The following is an 18,960-nucleotide window of genomic DNA, read 5'->3' on the forward strand; positions in this document are numbered from 1 at the left end:
GAGACGTCTCTCTCTCACCAGCTTTGCAGCTGGCCATAGCAGTAGTCAAAGCATGAAGCAAATGTGAATGTGTATGTCTGTTGGTTAAGTGGTGTGTAGCTAAAAACATTCTCACGACCTCTAATACATGTCGTGACTGAACATAGGAACATTATGGCTAACTCTACAGTTCTACACATAATAATAATAATATTAAACACCCTGTCTGCTGACAGTCATCAACTCTTCTCTCTAGTTGTCCTTGACCAGATGTACTCTGCAGAAACTCACATGCAAGCCTAAGCATTTAACAGTCTAACCAGACATCCTCTCTCCACAAACATTTCTAATACATAAAGTATCTATCCAATATCTATCTGACTAAAAATATCTAACAAAAGCCTAAACAACATTATCTGGGACTCACCAGAACACAACGTTGACCGCAGTGTAGAGAAGCACACACTGAAAGGGTCTCTCCCACAACAAGACGGACTGTAGATAGGTCAGGACGGGCTCGTAGGGCCCCAGTCTGGACTGAAGAGCCGCTTTGACATCCCGTACCTGAGAGTCCCTCTCGCTGGAGTATGGTCGACTTCGGAGGCAGACACTAGACCCCTGTTTAGAGGTGCAATCCTCCGTAGATGAGTCTTCCGTTGCCCCGGTGAACGCCATCTTAGCGTATAGGGTTGATAAAGTTAGCTTTTAAAATACGTTTAAGACCTGAGCAGAAACAGGTTAAGCGCGTGATGAGGGGCACCGCCGCTCCACTCACAACATCGGCTAACGTATCGATGCGAACGGTTGTAGGCCGTAGGAACGACAAATGAATCACCGTGTTAGCGTCTAGTAATAAACATAACAAGCAAGCATGTTATCAAAGCCATGGCAGAAATGTTTCCAACTAAGATGACACCTACTATTCTGTCATCTTCACAGGGACGTAACATTAACGCTCTCGGAAACCGACAATATGGCGCAACCTGTTTTTCTGAGACCTCAGCGGCCCAATCAGAATGCGCACGGACCCTTGTGTCATGCTGTGTTCAGGTGCAATAGGAATAATTATAATTGTTTACCTTGGACAAGCTAACGGACTGTAGTTGTTAATGGACTGACAGTCTATTTTTTAGTTGAAATATTCATGTGCAAATTTTCATTATTTTTATTGTATATCATTCATGATTTTGTATAGCATTATACGTCTTGGCATTCCCCCGGAGGAGCTGGAGGAAGTGTCTGGAGAGAGGGAAGTCTGGTCATCTTTGCTTAGACTGCTGCCCCCGCGACCCGGTCCCGGATAAGCGGAGGAAAATGGATGGATGGATGCTAAGGCAGACACATTAGAGTACTAAAACTTAAAATGCGCCCAAATGACCTAGTCCTAAAAAAGGCATATTATATAAGTGCAATATCCATATAATCCATATTGTTACATATCATACACCTACTTCTCTCCCTCCACCTTACTGACAATCACTGTATCTCTAGTATCACTGTCAAAATGTAATAATAACGGTAATAATAATAATTTCAAACTTCACAATGTCACGGTAGAAATGAGATCATACTACTACTTCCGGTGAATGCATCAAAACTGAAAGTTATAAATTAAGTAGTAAATTCAAAACATAAAAAGCTCCCATGTTATGCAGATGTTAACAGTTACGTATCGTTACATTTTGTTAAAGACCTCTGTACTATACTGTATGTTCCGATTAGACTGGTTTGTGATAGTACACACTCCGACACAGCAGGTGGCGGTATGCATATTTAATGTGCAATATGCTGTTAAATAGAAGAAGATGTCTGTTTAGAGTATCACCAAGCGGGAAGGAGCGGGCTTCTCTTTGCTGCTACTACCTGTAACGGATTGAGCAGGAGCTTGGTTTTTCTTCTTCTATTATTTAGCTAGCAAGTGGCTAGCAGGCTAGCCAAAAAAGGAATTCCAGAAGACGGAATATGCCGCGGGAAATCATAACGCTTCAGCTGGGACAATGTGGAAATCAAAGTGTGTGAAAGATGGAGTTGATGTTGTGCTTGGCATCCTTCTTGTCATTGTCCTACATTTAACTCAGCGTTAATGTTAATTAGCTAATCTGCCAGGCTTTACTGCTGTGCAACGACGTTAGCTAGGTGCTAGTACCTAGTCTATAACTAAAATAACATTACGTTATAAACACCCACACAGCCAGTGTAAGCTAGCTGATTTGCGGCCGAATGGGTCTCTAGCAAATATAATACAAGTACACGTTAACGTTAGCTAGCTGGTGCAGTGTCAGTCAAATAACGATGCACGTAAGGCTAAGTTAAGGTTAATTGATGTGTTTACTGATTGTCTAAACTTCCAGCAAGATTACATACGAGTAATGAAGGTTACGTTAACGTTGTGCCAACCTGCTCCTCTCTCTGTTTTGCAGTCGGTTTTGAGTTTTGGAAGCAGCTGTGTGCAGAACATGGCATCAGTCCAGAGGGGATTGTTGAGGAGTTTGCGACTGAAGGGACCGACAGGAAGGATGTGTTCTTCTATCAGGTAACCGGCGCAAACATTTGAAGCTTCACTTCCATAGATTTCATGTCGTGAGTTAGAAAAAGCAGATCTTTCTGCACACACCAATGATGCATGTGTGTAGCTGAGGTGCAGCTACAGTGTTTACCAGTAGATGGAGTGATTGTAGTGTAACCTGACCGAGCCTAGACTTGCAAGGGCGCATGAGCCTACAGGCTGTGCCATTTCACCAGCTATAACCCCTGGTTGTTGCTAAAACTTCACAGGCTGATGATGAGCACTACATCCCCCGTGCAGTCCTTCTGGACCTGGAGCCGAGGGTGATCCACTCCATCCTTAACTCCCCATATGCAAACCTGTACAACCCAGAGAACATCTACCTGTCTGAGCATGGTGGAGGTGCTGGAAACAACTGGGCGAGTGGATATTCACAGGTGATAACTGGAAAATATATATAGCAACCCTGTGTCATTCCTTTAAACATAAAGAGATAAAACTTGATACATATAAAACGTTTTCCCCCAGGGCAAAAAAATCCAAGAAGACATCTTTGACATTATTGACCGGGAGGCAGATGGCAGTGACAGTTTGGAGGCAAGTTTATCATTCACCACATACTGACTGTCCCAGGGGAGGGGAGTGATCAAGGCTAAGGCAGTGTGGAATTTTAAAAACTGACTTAAAAGTAAAGTGATATTGCTGTGTGTAGAAATATTACATAGGTTAATCAACTGAGCCTCTTATCCCACCCAAGAACAACTTGCAGTTGAAGGCTGAAACTCCATGAAAATGTCATTATTTTGATAAACGTATTTCAGATTGAAAATACCGATCTGTCTGAATCCTGAATACATTATGAGATAATAGGCTCATGGGAACAGACATGTCTGTACATGTCTGTTCCCCTCCTACTTACACCCAGACTGAAAGAGACACAAAGTGCAGGTGTGTCATTTGTAGTTAGTGCGCGTGATCATGTATTATCTCTTTGTAGGCATTTTGTATCTCGTTGTCATTTCATAATGCTTTGGTTGTTTTGCATCTCTTCTAGTAACATATTGCAGGTGAAGTTCAGGCAGTCTCCCAACCCATTCAGCCCAGGGGATGTGTCTGATAGGCCTGTTCAGTAATCTTGCTGTGTCTGGACAGTGTAATACTTGATTGTACTCAAATATGACTTCTCTTTGTTCTTTTAGGCAAATTCTTGTGTTTTAGTTGTGGTAAAATGCATGAATGAATTGATAGAAACAGTGTGTTTAAATGGTGCCAGTGCCTGTCATGTTAAAACCAGAAAAGCCCAAGCCGTACCTCACTGTTATTCTTTTCTTCTTTTCTGTATGTGTGAGAACATTTTGCCAGACTCTCATAAAATACAGTAACACTCATATTTCTACTCTGAGGACTGCAATTTCTGTAACTCATTCATATTATAACCCCACATTATTATTTAGTGTGTGGACTTATGTGTGCATTGGATAGGAAGGTGGGCTGTGCTGCTGTGAGCGTGTGTGTTGGCAGGGTGTGGTGTGTAGAATGTCTGGTGATAATAACCAGGCAAGTGTAGAAGGCAGGTATTACAGGGCTGTCTTGGGGGGTGAGGTAGCCCATTTGCAAGGTGGGGCCACACTCCCATTTTGTATAACTGCTACGGGAAGAGAGGCATTTGCTCACCCACCCACACACACACGCACACACACACACACTGAGCTTTCTGCATCCGTAGAGTTTACTGTAAGCTTTACACACATGGCACACTCTGTAGCTGGAAATATGAACTATGTAATGAGTAACCTTTTGTTTTTGTAGGGATTTGTTCTGTGTCATTCCATCGCTGGGGGGACAGGCTCAGGGCTGGGATCCTACCTACTGGAGAAACTCAATGACAGGTCCACAAAGACACATGAAATTTAGAAACCTTTTTTTTTTTTTTTTTTTTTAGCTTGAATCATGACTTACTTTTTTCTTGGGATCTGGCCTGATGCAGGTATCCAAAGAAGCTGGTGCAGACTTACTCTGTTTTCCCAAACCAGGATGAGATGAGTGATGTGGTCGTTCAGCCGTACAACTCTCTGCTCACACTGAAGAGACTCACCCAGAACGCAGACTGTGTGGTGAGCAGCAGCACTTGTGAACAGATGTTGATGTAACAACATTGTTCCAGTAAACAAGCCCTGGCTAGCTTGTTATCCCGCCACTTGAACAAACCAAAGTTAAAATACATAGTAGCTAAACAGTTCCACTCTCAATGATCTGAGACAGGAAGCAAAAATAATTTTCTTAATTTCCTAGTACCAGTAAAAGTAGGATGTGATGTCAGTGTTAAATATATTTGGCTTCATGTTCTGGTATAATATGACGGGTGTCAAAACACAGCAAGTCCTTGTCAAATTGTGTTTAGCAATCAAAGACATATGAAACACTTCTGATTAAGTTTCACTCCACCAAATAAAATCACGAATATGAAAAGAGATCGGTGCTTTAACTAAATTTGTGGTTTGGTAAATTGACTACACTGTTGTCACGTGCTTTAAAAGTTATGCTAATGATACTGTGATTGATAAAGACCTTCAGTCAGTTTCAAATGCACAGGTTTAATTTGTGAAACTGTCTGACAGATGTAGTCTGTAATGTTTTTACTTTTACCAGTTCCTTTGTTCAGAAGATCCTTTTTACACTGCTGCTGTGTTTGTGTAGCCATCTAATAAAGGAACAAACTGCAGCACCAGCACCGAGGCATTACTAATCGAACTTATTAAATCTCAATCTTAAATTGGTGAACTGTATTAGTGTGAGACACTAGTCTGATGGTGTTTCCTCTATAATAACCTACTTCTTCCAGGGTCTTGCATAATGCCTTTATGTTGATTGAATTAGCTGTAGAGCTAATAGAATCTGCCTAAGAATCGGCCCCCCTGTTGTGACTCTACAGTATCTTTTATGTTCAGCTAACAACAGCACACCTCTTCCTAAGAGGTTCCTTGACTGCATCATTACTCCAATACTCTCACTCTTTCTTTAAATTTGTGGCAGTATATTAACTTTCACCATGTTGTTTTGCTGGAGGGAGTCTCTCCCCCAATTTTCTTTTCATTTGTCTCATAATTGCACTGTGTGTGTGTGTGTGTGTGTGTGTGTTACAGGTGGTGTTGGATAACACGGCTCTAAATCGCATTGCTACAGACAGGCTGCATATCCCGAACCCCTCGTTCTCCCAGATTAACCAGCTGGTGAGTGAGACATTACTCACTGTTGCGACTACCTCCTCCAGATGTTTTCTCAGCTTGTCAGCCAGCAGGTCTTAGTATTAGTTCTACTTTGCAGCCTACCTGTGTTCTAATCAAGACAAATGTGGACAGACTAGACACGCTGCTCAGTACAAAAAACACACGATTCACAAACTAGTTTGGCAAGTCAGTTGCAGACTGATTTTCAGCTTTCTGAGAAAAGAGCTGCACGTGACTACACTTTCCATATGGTATGTCAACTTGCTTGACAGGAGTCACACACACACACACACACACACACACACACACACACACACACACACACACACATTCTGAATTTAGGTTACACTCCTTTTAGGACTGGGTGATATGACCTGCAAATAAAAACTAGATCATTTTTGTTTTGTCAGAAAGATTAAGATGATTATAACTTTTTTTTTTTTTAAGGATTTCATGCTGAACACAGCTGAGCAAAATGCATTGAGTAGGTAGAGCAGGGACATGCAGTTAAATAATCACTATCGGCACACAGAGCAGAAAACTCTGCACCTTCAAGCTTCTTGACAAGACATAAGCCTGATGTCCAAAGACAGACAGCTGGCTGGCTAGCATTAGCAACCCAACAGGGGCAGAACGAACAAAGTTCAGTGTGCACACTTTTCAGTAGAATCCTGTTGCTCCACTCTTCATAACAAGAAAATATTTCATCAACAAACACAGACTGAAGCTCTGATCAGTTTCATTCACAGTCATAGATGCAATTGTTCAATTCCCTTGGAGATGGCCAGAGCTAGGCATCTGGTATCAGCAGCAGCCTGGAGTCACACATGTGGTTTAAAGGTGCTTTAACAAAGATTTTACACAATGTCTATAGAATCAGGTGAAAAGGGGTCAGCTATACTAACCCCCTGTATCAGAGTCTGTCATTTACTGCTCTTCTCTTGCATTCCAGTCTCTCGTCTCTCTACCCTGCGTTGTCAAAATCAGGTCCATAAATTAGTCCCACATAGCAAAGGTTATAAGAAGTGCTTTTGTAACCACAAGTAGTCCTTTCCAACAGCCAGTAATGGAGAAGCTCTCAGCAGCTAAAGCTTCTAAATAGTGGCTGACAGCTGGAAGAGGTCGTATTATTTTGCACAGAGAGAAACAAAATCCAGGATCAACATCAGATTGATTTTTTTTAAGATAGTGTTAAAAACAGCCAAAGGACTCAAACTTGGTTTGTACAGTTTGTTGCAACCAGGCATCATACAGTAGTTTGTCATTGCTAGGAAACAGGATGTGATGGGAGGGACAAAGAGCAGCTAGGAGGGGTTTATGATATCAGTTTGTTTTGAGTCTCACTAGAACCTTTAGCAGCTGAATAGAAATAAGGAAGGGTAGCTTTAACTGTTCGCAGGTGTTTACAGGACTGTTGTGACTCAACACCGCTTATGTTAGCAACTAAAATTAAAAGTTACCTTTCTGGTCATGTTGTAATAATAGTTTTCATGATGTAGACAGTTTACACATCATGCAAAAACAAACATTTGAATTAAATTATTTCAATACATCTTCTAGCCTCTAATTTGTAAGTTCTTACAGATTGTAGTTATTGTGAAGCTCTCTGTCTAACTGACCCTTCACACACACATACACACACAGGTGTCCAATATCATGTCTGCAAGCACAACCACCCTGCGCTACCCCGGCTACATGAACAATGACCTTATTGGCCTGATTGCATCGCTCATCCCCACACCCCGCCTCCACTTCCTCATGACTGGATACACACCTCTCACTACTGACCAGTCGGTGAGTTGTCGTGTTTTGTAAGATCAGCAGATAAAACTTTAAAAACAAAGCCCTAAATATTTGCAAAAATGTTAACTTTGTGCCAGGTTGCTAGTGTGAGGAAAACCACAGTTCTGGATGTGATGAGGAGGCTTCTACAACCCAAGAATGTGATGGTGTCCACGGGAAGAGAGAGACAGCCGAGCCACTGCTACATTGCCATCCTCAACATCATCCAGGGAGAGGTCGACCCGACACAGGTACGATTGCACAGTGTGTGTGTGAGAGAGAGAGAGAGAGGTGTCACACTAAATCCTTATGAATTCCAAATGTTTTCACACATCTGAAGAGGATTCAGACTTATTTTGTCTAACTTGACTTTAGGTGCATAAAAGCCTCCAAAGGATCCGGGAACGTAAACTTGCCAGTTTCATTCCCTGGGGTCCTGCCAGTATCCAGGTGGCTTTGTCCAAAAAGTCCCCATACCTGCCCTCAGCCCACCGGGTCAGCGGTCTGATGATGGCCAACCACACAAGCATCTCCTCTGTAAGTGCCCGTCTTCATTACATCACCTCAGCCTGTTTGATTACATCTCCTTCAGTGTTTATTTTCTCAACCGAGCCTAGTGTCTGTGTTCTTTGTGAGTCATTACTTGTCCTAAAACTGAAGTTGAGCCACCACAGCAGCAGTTTGAGAATCCACAAAAATTAGGTTTTGGATTGCCATCCTGCCAAACGAGACATTTCCTAAAACTGTAGAGGGTTTCTTCTTACTGGTTTAAAACATGAGCTGTGAAGTTGAGGGAAAATGCATTTCTGTCTTTATGAACAGTCACTTCAAATCCAACTTTTTTTTCTCATTATTTGGGCTTAAAATTTAAGCAAGGGGAAATTACAGCGCTATAAGGTAGTTTCAGCAAAGTCAGTTTCTTTTTCTGACATAGAATAAGAACATGAAATGTCCCTTTTCAGGAGATAAGTTTTAGTTTTGTTACCTCTTTCTGTTGCTGTCCCACAGCTGTTTGAGCGGACGTGCCGGCAGTATGACAAACTTCGTAAGCGCGAGGCCTTCTTGGAGCAGTTCCGCAAAGAGGATATATTCAAGGACAACTTTGATGAGCTAGACAACTCTCGTGAAGTTGTCCAGCAGCTGGTAGACGAGTACAGTGCAGCCACACGGCCTGACTACATTTCCTGGGGCACACAAGAACAGTGAGCGCACTTTTTGCCCTGGATCTTAACTTAAACTCAGAATACACGCTTAACTAATTTACTCTAACTCAGTATATGCCCCTTCTTCACTCTCTACAATTTTTTTCCCCCCTATATATACACACACACAGTAGATGTCCCAAAATTGACAGGTAAATATTTTACTTGTATAGCATGCAGTAGTAGTGCATTTGTGTCTCAGAATTGAAAAGATCAACACCCACTAGCATATTAGTCCAAAAAAAATATCTGACCCCGTTTACGTAAAGTGATTCTTAACTCAAACATCCAGTGAAGTGAATGGAAGAGTGGTTAACACTTTATTTTACAGGTCCATTATTTTCTAATTGCTTGAAAGTTGCCTGGAAAGAACAGTGTAGTTTGGTTCTAATTACAAGAAATGTAAGACTTGTTTTAGGCAGTTTAATTAGTTAAGATCATCAAGTTGCTCCATTAAACTACAGTAAATATGTTACTCATTCACTTATTGGAAAATAAGTTTGTGGAAACATTCAAATTTTCCATGTGTAATTTACTGTCCTCTTAATAAACATTAAAAGGTTGCATTAGGTTAGCATTCAAATCCCCCCCGTAGCCTGTTTTTGCAGTTTTCAGCAGTGCAAGATCTGTTGCCTTGTTTTGGTCCATTGTTATACTTGGTACAGTTCTTTAGTTTTTGTGCAGTTAATTTAAAGTGAGATGTCCACAGCCTACAAAATCATTGTCTTGAATAATGTGTTACATGATGGTAAATATAGGTTCTTCTAGCCCTGACATGGTGCTTTGTACAATCTGTCTGCTGATACATTATCACCGTACATGGCCAGCAAGAATGTTAAGTTGAAGTTGGGCTTGAGCCAAAAATGATAGTGTTAAAAAAATACCTGTCATAAATTGCGTTGGCATTAACGGCATTTGTCACCAACGATAAAGTAACAGTTTGCACAGCTGAACAAGGATGGTCTCTTATCAACGCTGTCTTTGTACAGTAAATATAATTAAAGTCTGGTTCACTGGCATTCTCTATTGTCTAAATGGATATGCTGTTCCATGTCACTGTGCTTTTTGGACCTGTAAATGATGAATAAACATTTATTTTGTGTTTTTTGATTTCTTCCCAGTGTAATCTGGAGGCACACTTGGTCATTTTGCTTTCCTGCAAAATGATTTTCACCTGGAGCTGCTGTGTTCTGATGGCCGTTAATCTAACTCAGTTAAGGCTCATTACCACGGGGAACGTCAAGGCGCTTAGCAACGCCTGCTCGACCAGCTATTGTTTTTAACCAGAAAAGCTCTGGGGGAGGTAGCGCTCAGCTCAGCTGCTGGCACCAAGCTTCTTTGGGAGCCTTTTATAAAATGTGCCTGGTTGAAAGCAATAGTCCTGCACAGTTTCAAAGACAGCACATTTTCTGAAAATCAAACATGGGACAGGAGAGATAAGACTGTTCAACAGTACCAAACACTTAATACAGTAAAATAGTTTTTTTTTTTTTAAATTAAATACAAATGGTATTTATACTTTTTATTGCACTTCCAAGTTAAAAACAAACAATAGTGCAATTAACTATACACGCATACATAAAAAGGTACCATGCAGCATACAAACAAGTTTAATACAAAGCTACAACATCGGCAGTACCCCCACCTCACACGCCACAATATAGATGTAGCTTGGAGCTGCCTGCAGCTGCAGTAGAAAAAGCAAAGACCTGCTTTTAAGCAGGAGACAGGACTGACTGTACAGTGATTGGTGAGAAAACGGTAGTTGTGAGACTGGTTATTACCTGGGGGTTGTGTAGCAGACAGTACTGTAAAATCCTTTACAAAGCCTATTTTCTAGTTCCCTAAACAACCACCTATAATAAAATAAGGTAAAATGTAAAACACGATTTCTTCATATGTCTCATATTCAAATTTAAAGAAAAATTATTAAAGTGAAAAGACTGCCAAATATAAATTGGGGAATCTGTCTGCTTTGGGCTCATTTCTGGTTATAAAAGCTTATTTAGAAAAAGAAAAAAAAAATCTTTGGTCCGTGCTCAAACCTGACTTAGTGAAGAAAACTCAGTGAATACAAACAAGGAGCTACACAGGGCCGACGTGCTTTAAAGACCAGGGGCCTATTTCAAGAAGGCGGTTTTGTCGAAACTCGGAGTTTTCGGTTTCAGAAACGGAGGTAACTTAAACCCGTTTCACAAAGAGAGGTAATCTAAACTCGGAGTCAGTTACTATGGCAACTTACTCTGTGAACCTAACCTGCTGGCGAGCAGGTTTTATTCGGGAAACTCAGAGTTTCCTCCGGGTCTCCGCCCCTTTTTAAAGTGAAAGGTGTTTAATACCTCATTTAATCTTTCAGTACATTCATAGATTGCACACGTTTCCGTCATGCAGAGACCAAAATGGCGTGTCCATTTCAATAATCTTATCCACCCATACATCAGACACATCACCCATCGTGGCCGTGCTCTTACATCCGAGCAGATGCTTTGTGTTGCGTTACGATTTGTTGCAAACGGCAGTTTTCTTTATAACATCGGGGATGCAGAGCACATTAGTAAGGCCACTGTATGTAGAATAGTTCGGAAAGTGTGCCTCACCCTCAAGCGCTTTCTGTGAATTTTTGTGGTGTTTCCTGGGCACAAATTCCAGTTCAGGTTTGAACTCTGAGTTTGTTAAACCACCTTCTTGAAATAGGCCCCAGAACCAGAAACATTCATGGCTCACATCAGTTAAAGCAAACCCAATATCAAAGCACACCTGGGTCTGAATTTAAGATAAAGGAAAGGTAATGAAAAAAAAAAAAAAAAACTGACATAAATACTACAAAAGCATCAATGGCCTGATTAGAAAGGTTTCTGCTTAAATAACAGGACAGGTGTGGTAAATGTGGTGTCATTTCTTAAATGATCCATATTACTGAACTGTGGTGTACTTTAAGTTCAACTTCCAAAAGACACTAAAAATAACAGTGAAGCACCTCTTATTTTCAGCAGAGTAGTGCTGCATAAAGATAGTAACTGATATAAGCTAAATTATCAGTGTTAACCAAGTTTCATGTCGAGGATTACAGCCAAGACAAGCAGCTCAGCAAAGGACAAATCAGAGCATTTGATGGAGACAACATACAAACCTTTGGTTTCTGTGAAACACAATTAACCCAGATCCTAAATGTGTCATCCAGGAAATGGTTTCTTAATCAAACAGACACACATTCTGTAGTCATGCACACGCAACTGATAATCCCATAAATAAGAGTTTATATGGCTGTGGTAGCCAAAGTGACTTAGCTAGTGAGTTCATCATCTGCTTCCAGTTCCAAGCTCACTTGACTCGCTGCATCAACAGTTCCAGGTAATGCAAACTCGGCCAGGACCTTGCAAAAAACTGACCGTCTCAGATGAGCATGTCAGCATAAGGGCACGTGAGAGCGTGAGTCTGTGTGTGTGTGACACAGCCAGACAGGGAGGGTGTGTGTTTGTCAGTGAATGTTCTCCACACTGTTCCAGCAGTGTAGATTGATGACTGCCTTCTAGGAAAGGCAATACAAATGTGGCACAATACAAGAGAGAGAAAGACGAGAGAGTAGTGTTTCCCCATCATGAGGGGAGTGCCACAGCTTATTGTTGCCATAAGTTTAACTCTTGTGATACCATCTCTCTCTCTCTCTGGTCTAGCAAACCAATGTCTCACATTGTTGAGGGGGTGGGGTGTTGCCACATAGGGTAATAGAGGTGGCTGCGTGACAGGATGGAGTGAAGAGTGTGTGACACCTCATCGGCAGCCACATTGGCTTCTGTGGGTTTCTGGCCTTACTTGGACAACAGAACCCCTTACCTTCCCGTCCCCTCCGCGCCCCCTCCATTGCCCAGCTCTTTCAGATGGAAAGCTCAGTGAGGGTTTATTTTCACAGATAGGGAGCGAAAACAGTCTTCTCTTTGTTTTGGCTGCTGTGCTGTTCCCAAGCGGAGAAGGCACAAGGTCCTAAAGACTGGGGCTTGGCCTCATGTGGAGGAGGATAGTGGGGCCTGGGGGTGTCCAGGTATGGGTCTCTCTCAAACGGGGTGCGACGGCAGCTCCAGGAGGGTGGGTGTTGAGCCCAGGTGGTGGAAGCCCACCTCTGTGCTTTCTGCGATTGTAATGTTTGCATCTTCCCCTTTCCCTCGCTGGTGACGGATGGCACTGAAATACGCATTCATCTGCTGCATGATCTCAGTCAGCTGTGACAGAGAAAGAGAAGAGGAGTGAGAGAGGTCAGATTGGTGGCGGTCTCAGTGGATGTCTGGCACTGTCACAGCAGGGTGGAGAAGGATGATGTCAACCAGCTGCTAGAAAAACTTGATCCTCAAGAAGTCGAGGATGATGTTGCTTGGCAGACTCTGTAGTACACACACACACCCAACGATCAGGGGAAAAAAAGAGGGCTTGCATGTGTGTGGATATTTCATGACTTTTGACATTTTGTTTAGCAGCTGTTGCAGAAGATATAAAGGGAGGCCACTGCAGAGGAGTTAATTTGGTCACCTGTCTGTCCGTTATCCCAACCATAATGGACGTGACCACTATAAGCCACCTTGTCCATTACCCTTACTCCAGTCTTCTTATTGCTTCCATAAACATGGTGTGTGAGAGCCCTGACTAAAACAGTTTCTGCACTTCAGTCTTCACCTACTCTTCAACTTTAACTGCAACCCTTGAATCAGCAGCTAATCTTGCCTTCACCCTAACTCCAGGCCTGACCATAATCACCCCCTGCAAATCCACTCTCTTTTTCCTGCCCATTATCTCAAAACCATGAAAATTCATGTCACAGCAAAACGAGGCCTGAAGTTCATAAACGGAGAAACCTCTGAGTTGTACTTCAATTCGCCTGTGCATCCAGTAAATAAATAAAAGCCACTTTTGTGCCCCATGAGAGATCACAGAGGGCTTTTTTGTTCCATGTGAGAAGATGCAAGCAAATCAACCCTGTGAAAGGCAAGATTTGTTCTCTCAAGAAAAAAAAAGGGTCTGTATGGAAGAATATCCTTGTTTCTGAGAAATGTTTTGCCTAATATTTTAATCTAACCACTGCAATAAAACTCAACCCCAGTTGCCATTTAATGCCAGGAAGTTAGGCTTTCAGTGGTTAGCATGGGGCAGGTTGTGTGCTCTCTATTTAGCCCAAATTAATGAGTGTTTTTAAAGTGGGTCAGAGAGCTGGAGGGAGGTGGGTAGCATGAGCAGACAGCGTGCTTCTTTCACTTACTCTGCACAGTGCTGCATCATGATAAGGTCACTTGGCCCTGTACTGTACACAAACTGAATCTTGACTACTGGGGGAGGCGACTGTAAGTGTGGTGGAGAGTACTCTAGTTAATAACAGATTTTATTTCCTTTAACCCTCAGTCTGTGCATGCTAAACTGGGAGGTGAGCCACTATACCTTGGTGGTTTCAAATAGCAGATCTCGGTCCCCAGCTGTGATCTTGAAGGTGTTGCTGTCAGATATGCCGTAAGAGCAGATCTGGCCATAGGGAAAGTACTCCAGGGCCTCTGCTTCTCCCTGCCGGTACAGAGACACGGATGTAGCAGCTACACCCAGCCACAGCTTCTGGGAAAAACTCCCTGTTGAACTCTGCGGGGAGAAAGAGGGAAGCAGATGTCGGCATAACTCACACATATCACTTAATTTTCCTCTAGAATCATAAAGACTCTTGAGCACAGAGAGAGCAAAACTGCTTTTTAAATCCTACAAAAAACTAAAGCTCACAATACTCACAATATAGAAGTCCACTTCATAAAGAGTGCATCCAAAGCCTGACCACTGGCGTGCAATTGTGAGGTAGGCGGCCATACTGTCCATTGTGCTGTAGCCAGCCAGACCTTTCCAACGCTCCAAAATGGAGCCCATCACAGCCGCTGCCTCCTCCTTCAAACAGCTTCGCAAACGCATGTCCTGCTCCACCCTTTGCTTGTGCACTGCGGTGGCTGTGTGGCTCCATAGTGTCCCTGCCAGGAGGCCTGTGGGGAAGCGCTGCGTTGCAGGGCAGCCTTGAGCTGCCACCTGACAAGGAGGCAAGGCTTGCTGGGCAGAAAGGGACATGAGGACCCGAGCTTCTAGCATGTGACCCGGAAAAAGTTCGTCCAGTGGCGGGCAAGGAGCGTGTGTGCTGAAGTCACCCATCAGACACTGAAGCCTCAGGGCAGCTAAGGCTTGCAGGTCCTCTTCACAGGCTGGCAGCTGGCCACGCACCACCATCTCATGGCACTGCAGCACAAACAAGGAGAAACAGAACAGAATATAAAGAAGGTACAATTTGTCAGTAATAGCCTCCGTCTTGAAATCAATCCTTTCTAACCCACCCCGTTAAATTTGTCCCACAACTCTTTTATGGGAGTCCTCAGGAAAAAAATGTTCTAATAAAACCACTGGCGGCTGCCTTTTGCCCCTTTTGCACTACAGCCAGTGCTGTTAGTCATGCTTTTTATGCACTACATTTTATTATAATTGCAGCCTGTAAAACATTAAAGATTAAGTAAAAACAACTCAGTGAAATGCGTGGAATGAATCACTGCAGGACAGTATATTATATCTCGTTCTCAACACTAGAATGATCACTCTTAACAAAGACATGCTCAAAGGAGATCTCTGCCCTTAGAGGGGTTGGGTTCTGCTGCATTACCTGCTCAAAGAGGAAGAGATATTCAATGCTGTTGGCTGATATGCTGTCAGCATCCAACAGGCAGTAGAGTTTGAAACACAGTTTCCACTGGGTTTTGGACTCGGACTCTTTGGTGGAGAAACTGCACAGAAGATGAACAGAAAGGGTTAGAAATCTGGGAAAGGGAAAATATATACAAATACACAACAGAACCTTAAGGCTAGATGTTGATATGTTACAGGATATTGCCACTCCAGTGTCTAGTATTGTTGAGTAATTTAATGGTTTGTTGAGTTTTATGTTTGCCCTATCTGTTACAAAAAGATCCCTTTTATTCCGGGTGGATATCTTATCATTCCATTGCCTTGTATAACCAAATGACATCAACTTCACCTGGCTTGGCTGACTGAGATAGTGACACAACTCCAGCTTCCTGGTAGGGTGTTGTGTTTAACCAGTATGACCAGACAAGGTCACCAGTTTTCAAGGATACTGTTCAGCATGGGAGTTGGACAAGTCAAGATAAATACACAATCCACAAGTGACCCATAGCTCACATTCCTGGGAGACTGGACAAGGTGTTTTGATAGCGTGTCTGCCTGTTTGCTTTTACTGTGTCTGACTTCCTCACTGTCTGTTTTACAGATTGACATTTACTTTTCAAACCTGGTCAGGATGTCTGCGATCAGAGCGCTGCCTGCAACCGGCTGCTCCCACAGTGCATTCTGCTCATACAGTGCAAATGTGTTTTTGCTCTCTTGCAGGCCGAGCTTCTCCTGCATCCTTTGAACCACCTGGAGTCGGGCATAGGGACATGTGAGCAGAGATGGTTAGAATTAAAGAAAAAGAAAAAGAAAAAAAAAAGACAAGGTAGAAATATAACTTCTGTATCTATTAAGACTTAGTAATGTTATTATACTCCGGACTAGGCTAGGGAAATTTGAGCAGGAATCTGTGAGAAGAAATTGTACTACAAAAAACAGTACAGATAAATGCACCCAAACCTCATTGGCAGTAGTGTGTGAACTAATGTAGAGCTGGCAGGATCCTGGGCCAGGATAGTGCACAGTACAAAGCATCTCCTGTCGGCTCATCAGCATCTGGATCTCCTCCCATGAGGGTACGCACTCCCGACACTTGGTCTTCTCCAGAGCCTCACTGATGAATGACGCATAATTATCCATCTCAGACTCAGGGCTTTGGCTCTGTATCCTGCAAGAAAAAGTGAGAGTGTGAGAAAGCAAGATGCATGTGTGTGTTCTCATGTTGACACATTTAGAATTGCTAGATATCTGCCAACAAAATGATTGTCTTCAATACTGTAATTGTGGGCTCTGCATCATCCCTTTGATTCAGTTGGGTTTTTAAACTGTCTTTGGGCTGCCAATGCTCAACAGTTAATGAGGCAAGGAATGACTGATGTTCTCACTTTAGGGACTTAAAATGCTCAATATCCCTCAATCTTTCAAAGAAAAGGAAAACTGCAAAGAAAACACGTTTGACTTTGGGCTGCGCACAAAACAGGAAAAGGCGTTTCCGCTCCTGCGAACCAGAGCGACCTGCCACTTCCTCCCAATGGAGTGTCCAGGAGTGGTAGGTGAGTGGGAGTGTGTGTGCGCGTGTGTGTGCGTGTGTGTGTGTGTGATGTTGTTTTTGAGGGCTGTATTTGACAGTGGACAACACATTGAAACTGAAGGCTCAAGTCTCACACACTTTATGGAGTGTGAAAGGTGTGAAATGCAACCTGATGGAATCATGAGCTCAGTCCTGTGTAAACACAGATGGAAAAATAGGAAGGAAACAATTACGCTACAATGTTTGTCTCAAAATACACACATAGCGGACAGAGAGAAACAATAGGGGCTCAAATATTCTGCTAAACAGAGAAAGGGCCTCTCATTCCCTTCAACAGCTCAAGCTCTCATAACTATACAGCCACAGGGAACTGCTGAAACATAATTAGGAATGTTCTAGTGAGTGTGTGATCCTTCCTATATTCTCCTCTCTGCTCTTTCCTCCTCTCTTGGCCTTTCCTCCTCCTCTGCCTTCTTTCTTCTGGCCTATTCTCTCTGACAGCAGACATTCCCTGGGGGTTTCTCAGGGCACTGGAGGAGGGTTTCTGGGCCGACTGCCTAGCTCCAGTCTTAGCTCTGCCCAGCTGCAGCCAAAACACTGATCCACAGAGTGAGAGAGTGCGTGAGAGCGACAGCAAGATGTATCAAAGCACACAGGCAGCGCGTTCCACACAGTTATTATGAATTGCCATTGCATGCAACTGTTCCATTAGCCTGAGGGTGATTCCCAGGGCTGAAATATAGATAGACAATTGTAATGGTTTGATGGCAGGGTGTTAGAAAATCTGGAGCAGGAGATCAGCACTGCTAATGACTTAGGTTATCAGAGCTAATCTAGATCTACAAATCCAGCCCTAAAAAACTGGATCTGTCTGAAAGAAGATACCAACAATATGAAGGCATATCACGCACCTATATCTAAACTGGTAGTTAGGGATACTGGCACCTGCTTTTTGCCTGCTGTCTACACCCCAGGTTTTCCCTGCTATTACACACTACTAGTTTGCCTTCATCTCCCATCATTCAACCTGTTCTTCCTTGCAAACTCCCCTATTCCCAACAGCTATCATATGAGCCATGCATACGGGACAGGGATGGCACCTTGTCAATAGAACTGTTCATATTTGACTTGGCGCCGATTCTTATAAAATCTTTACCATGAACGTAAAATAAATCTCTCTCTCTCTCTCTCTCTCTCTCTCTCTCGCAATTCATGTAAGTGTACTTGCAAGGATTCAAAATTTGGTTTGAAATTTTACAAAGTATACCACAATAAGAAAACTTTCTTAATCTAAGAGAAAAAAAAAACTGTATTTGCATGCTGCTCCTTCAATACAATCACAACTGAGAATCTTTCCATCTGTGGTCACTATTTGATTTTAAACAGGACTCTGAAACATTAGACTTAACTGCATCTTTCTCATGTATCTCACCTCTTGAGGTGGAATCGCAGGTACTTGAGCACAGTGGGCCCAGGCAGGAAGGTGCAGCTCATACAAGTGAGGAGCTGCCAGTAGCGTAGGTGCGCGGCACTGTACGGGTCAGGCGTGTAGCTTGTCTGCTTCACTAGCTGGCAGTAGACCTCATCGCGGAGTGGCCTCAGGTCCAGGCAGGTCTGTAGCACGCCCTGGATGATTGGAATTGGCTCACGTGTCGACTCCAGTTGCTGCAGACAGTTGAAGAGCTTCACAGCCTCTTCACGCACTGAGCCGTACCCTTTCCCGCTGTGGTCTGGAGAGAGGAGATGCTCAGTATTATATTATACTTTCATTAGTTTCTACTAGAGCAGAATTTCTTTGGCTTTCTCTTATTTACCTCTGCAGGGTATCAGGTGCCACTATTTAGTCATATAAACAGGTTTATTGTGTACAGTCAACATGAAAACATAAATGAAGTGTGTTTGTCACTGACTAGCGAGGAGCATATATTAGTAGAGCCTTTATGATCCATCCATCCATTAGCTAAACTGAATTATCTTTAGAGGGAACAACTCCAGCTGCTCTTGGACGAGGGGCAGTGTATACCCTGGGCAGTTTGCCAGTCTATCACA

General features: G+C 42.9%; 3 protein-coding genes across 5 annotated transcripts in view; 1 reads left to right on the plus strand and 2 right to left on the minus strand.

The window, feature by feature from the left end:
- Positions 1 to 1,003, minus strand: part of retreg3 (reticulophagy regulator family member 3) — a 10,417-nt gene extending 9,414 nt beyond the window's left edge. Inside the window, exon 1 of the mRNA XM_020607347.1 lies at positions 407 to 1,003. Within this exon, the coding sequence (XP_020463003.1) occupies positions 407 to 654 (248 nt within the window). The 5' untranslated portion in view covers positions 655 to 1,003. The remainder of the gene's footprint in view (positions 1 to 406) is intronic.
- A 754-nt stretch (positions 1,004 to 1,757) lies between these two features.
- Positions 1,758 to 10,876, plus strand: tubg1 (tubulin, gamma 1). Of its 2 annotated transcripts, XM_020607348.1 has the most exons (12): positions 1,758 to 1,990; positions 2,400 to 2,512; positions 2,755 to 2,922; positions 3,014 to 3,082; positions 4,295 to 4,374; positions 4,473 to 4,599; positions 5,629 to 5,715; positions 7,357 to 7,506; positions 7,593 to 7,745; positions 7,870 to 8,031; positions 8,503 to 8,696; positions 9,818 to 10,876. In XM_020607348.1, the coding sequence occupies exons 1-12, from the start codon at positions 1,942 to 1,944 to the stop codon at positions 9,861 to 9,863; spliced, it is 1,398 nt and encodes a 465-aa protein (XP_020463004.1). In that variant the 5' UTR covers positions 1,758 to 1,941; the 3' UTR covers positions 9,864 to 10,876. The 2 variants fall into 2 exon arrangements, with proteins under 2 accessions (XP_020463004.1, XP_020463006.1); XM_020607350.1 differs by lacking the exon at positions 9,818 to 10,876 and having other exon boundaries at positions 1,759 to 1,990; positions 8,503 to 9,803.
- Positions 10,877 to 11,333: 457 nt separating this feature from the next.
- The window catches only part of plekhh3 (pleckstrin homology, MyTH4 and FERM domain containing H3), a 31,564-nt gene continuing 23,937 nt past the window's right edge, over positions 11,334 to 18,960 (minus strand). The window contains exons 7-13 of one of the 2 annotated variants that reach the window (XM_020607436.1): positions 18,344 to 18,641; positions 16,341 to 16,548; positions 15,994 to 16,130; positions 15,358 to 15,478; positions 14,454 to 14,942; positions 14,118 to 14,309; positions 11,334 to 12,913 (exon numbers count right to left, since the gene is read on the minus strand). In XM_020607436.1, coding sequence (XP_020463092.1) covers positions 12,749 to 12,913; positions 14,118 to 14,309; positions 14,454 to 14,942; positions 15,358 to 15,478; positions 15,994 to 16,130; positions 16,341 to 16,548; positions 18,344 to 18,641 — 1,610 coding nt within the window. In that variant the 3' untranslated portion in view covers positions 11,334 to 12,748. The remainder of the gene's footprint in view (positions 12,914 to 14,117; positions 14,310 to 14,453; positions 14,943 to 15,357; positions 15,479 to 15,993; positions 16,131 to 16,340; positions 16,549 to 18,343; positions 18,642 to 18,960) is intronic. The other variant, XM_020607437.1, reaches the window with a different exon arrangement.

The sequence above is a fragment of the Monopterus albus genome, unplaced genomic scaffold, assembly GCF_001952655.1.
Source record: "Monopterus albus unplaced genomic scaffold, M_albus_1.0 scaffold85.1, whole genome shotgun sequence".
NCBI classification, from domain to species: Eukaryota; Metazoa; Chordata; class Actinopteri; order Synbranchiformes; family Synbranchidae; genus Monopterus; species Monopterus albus.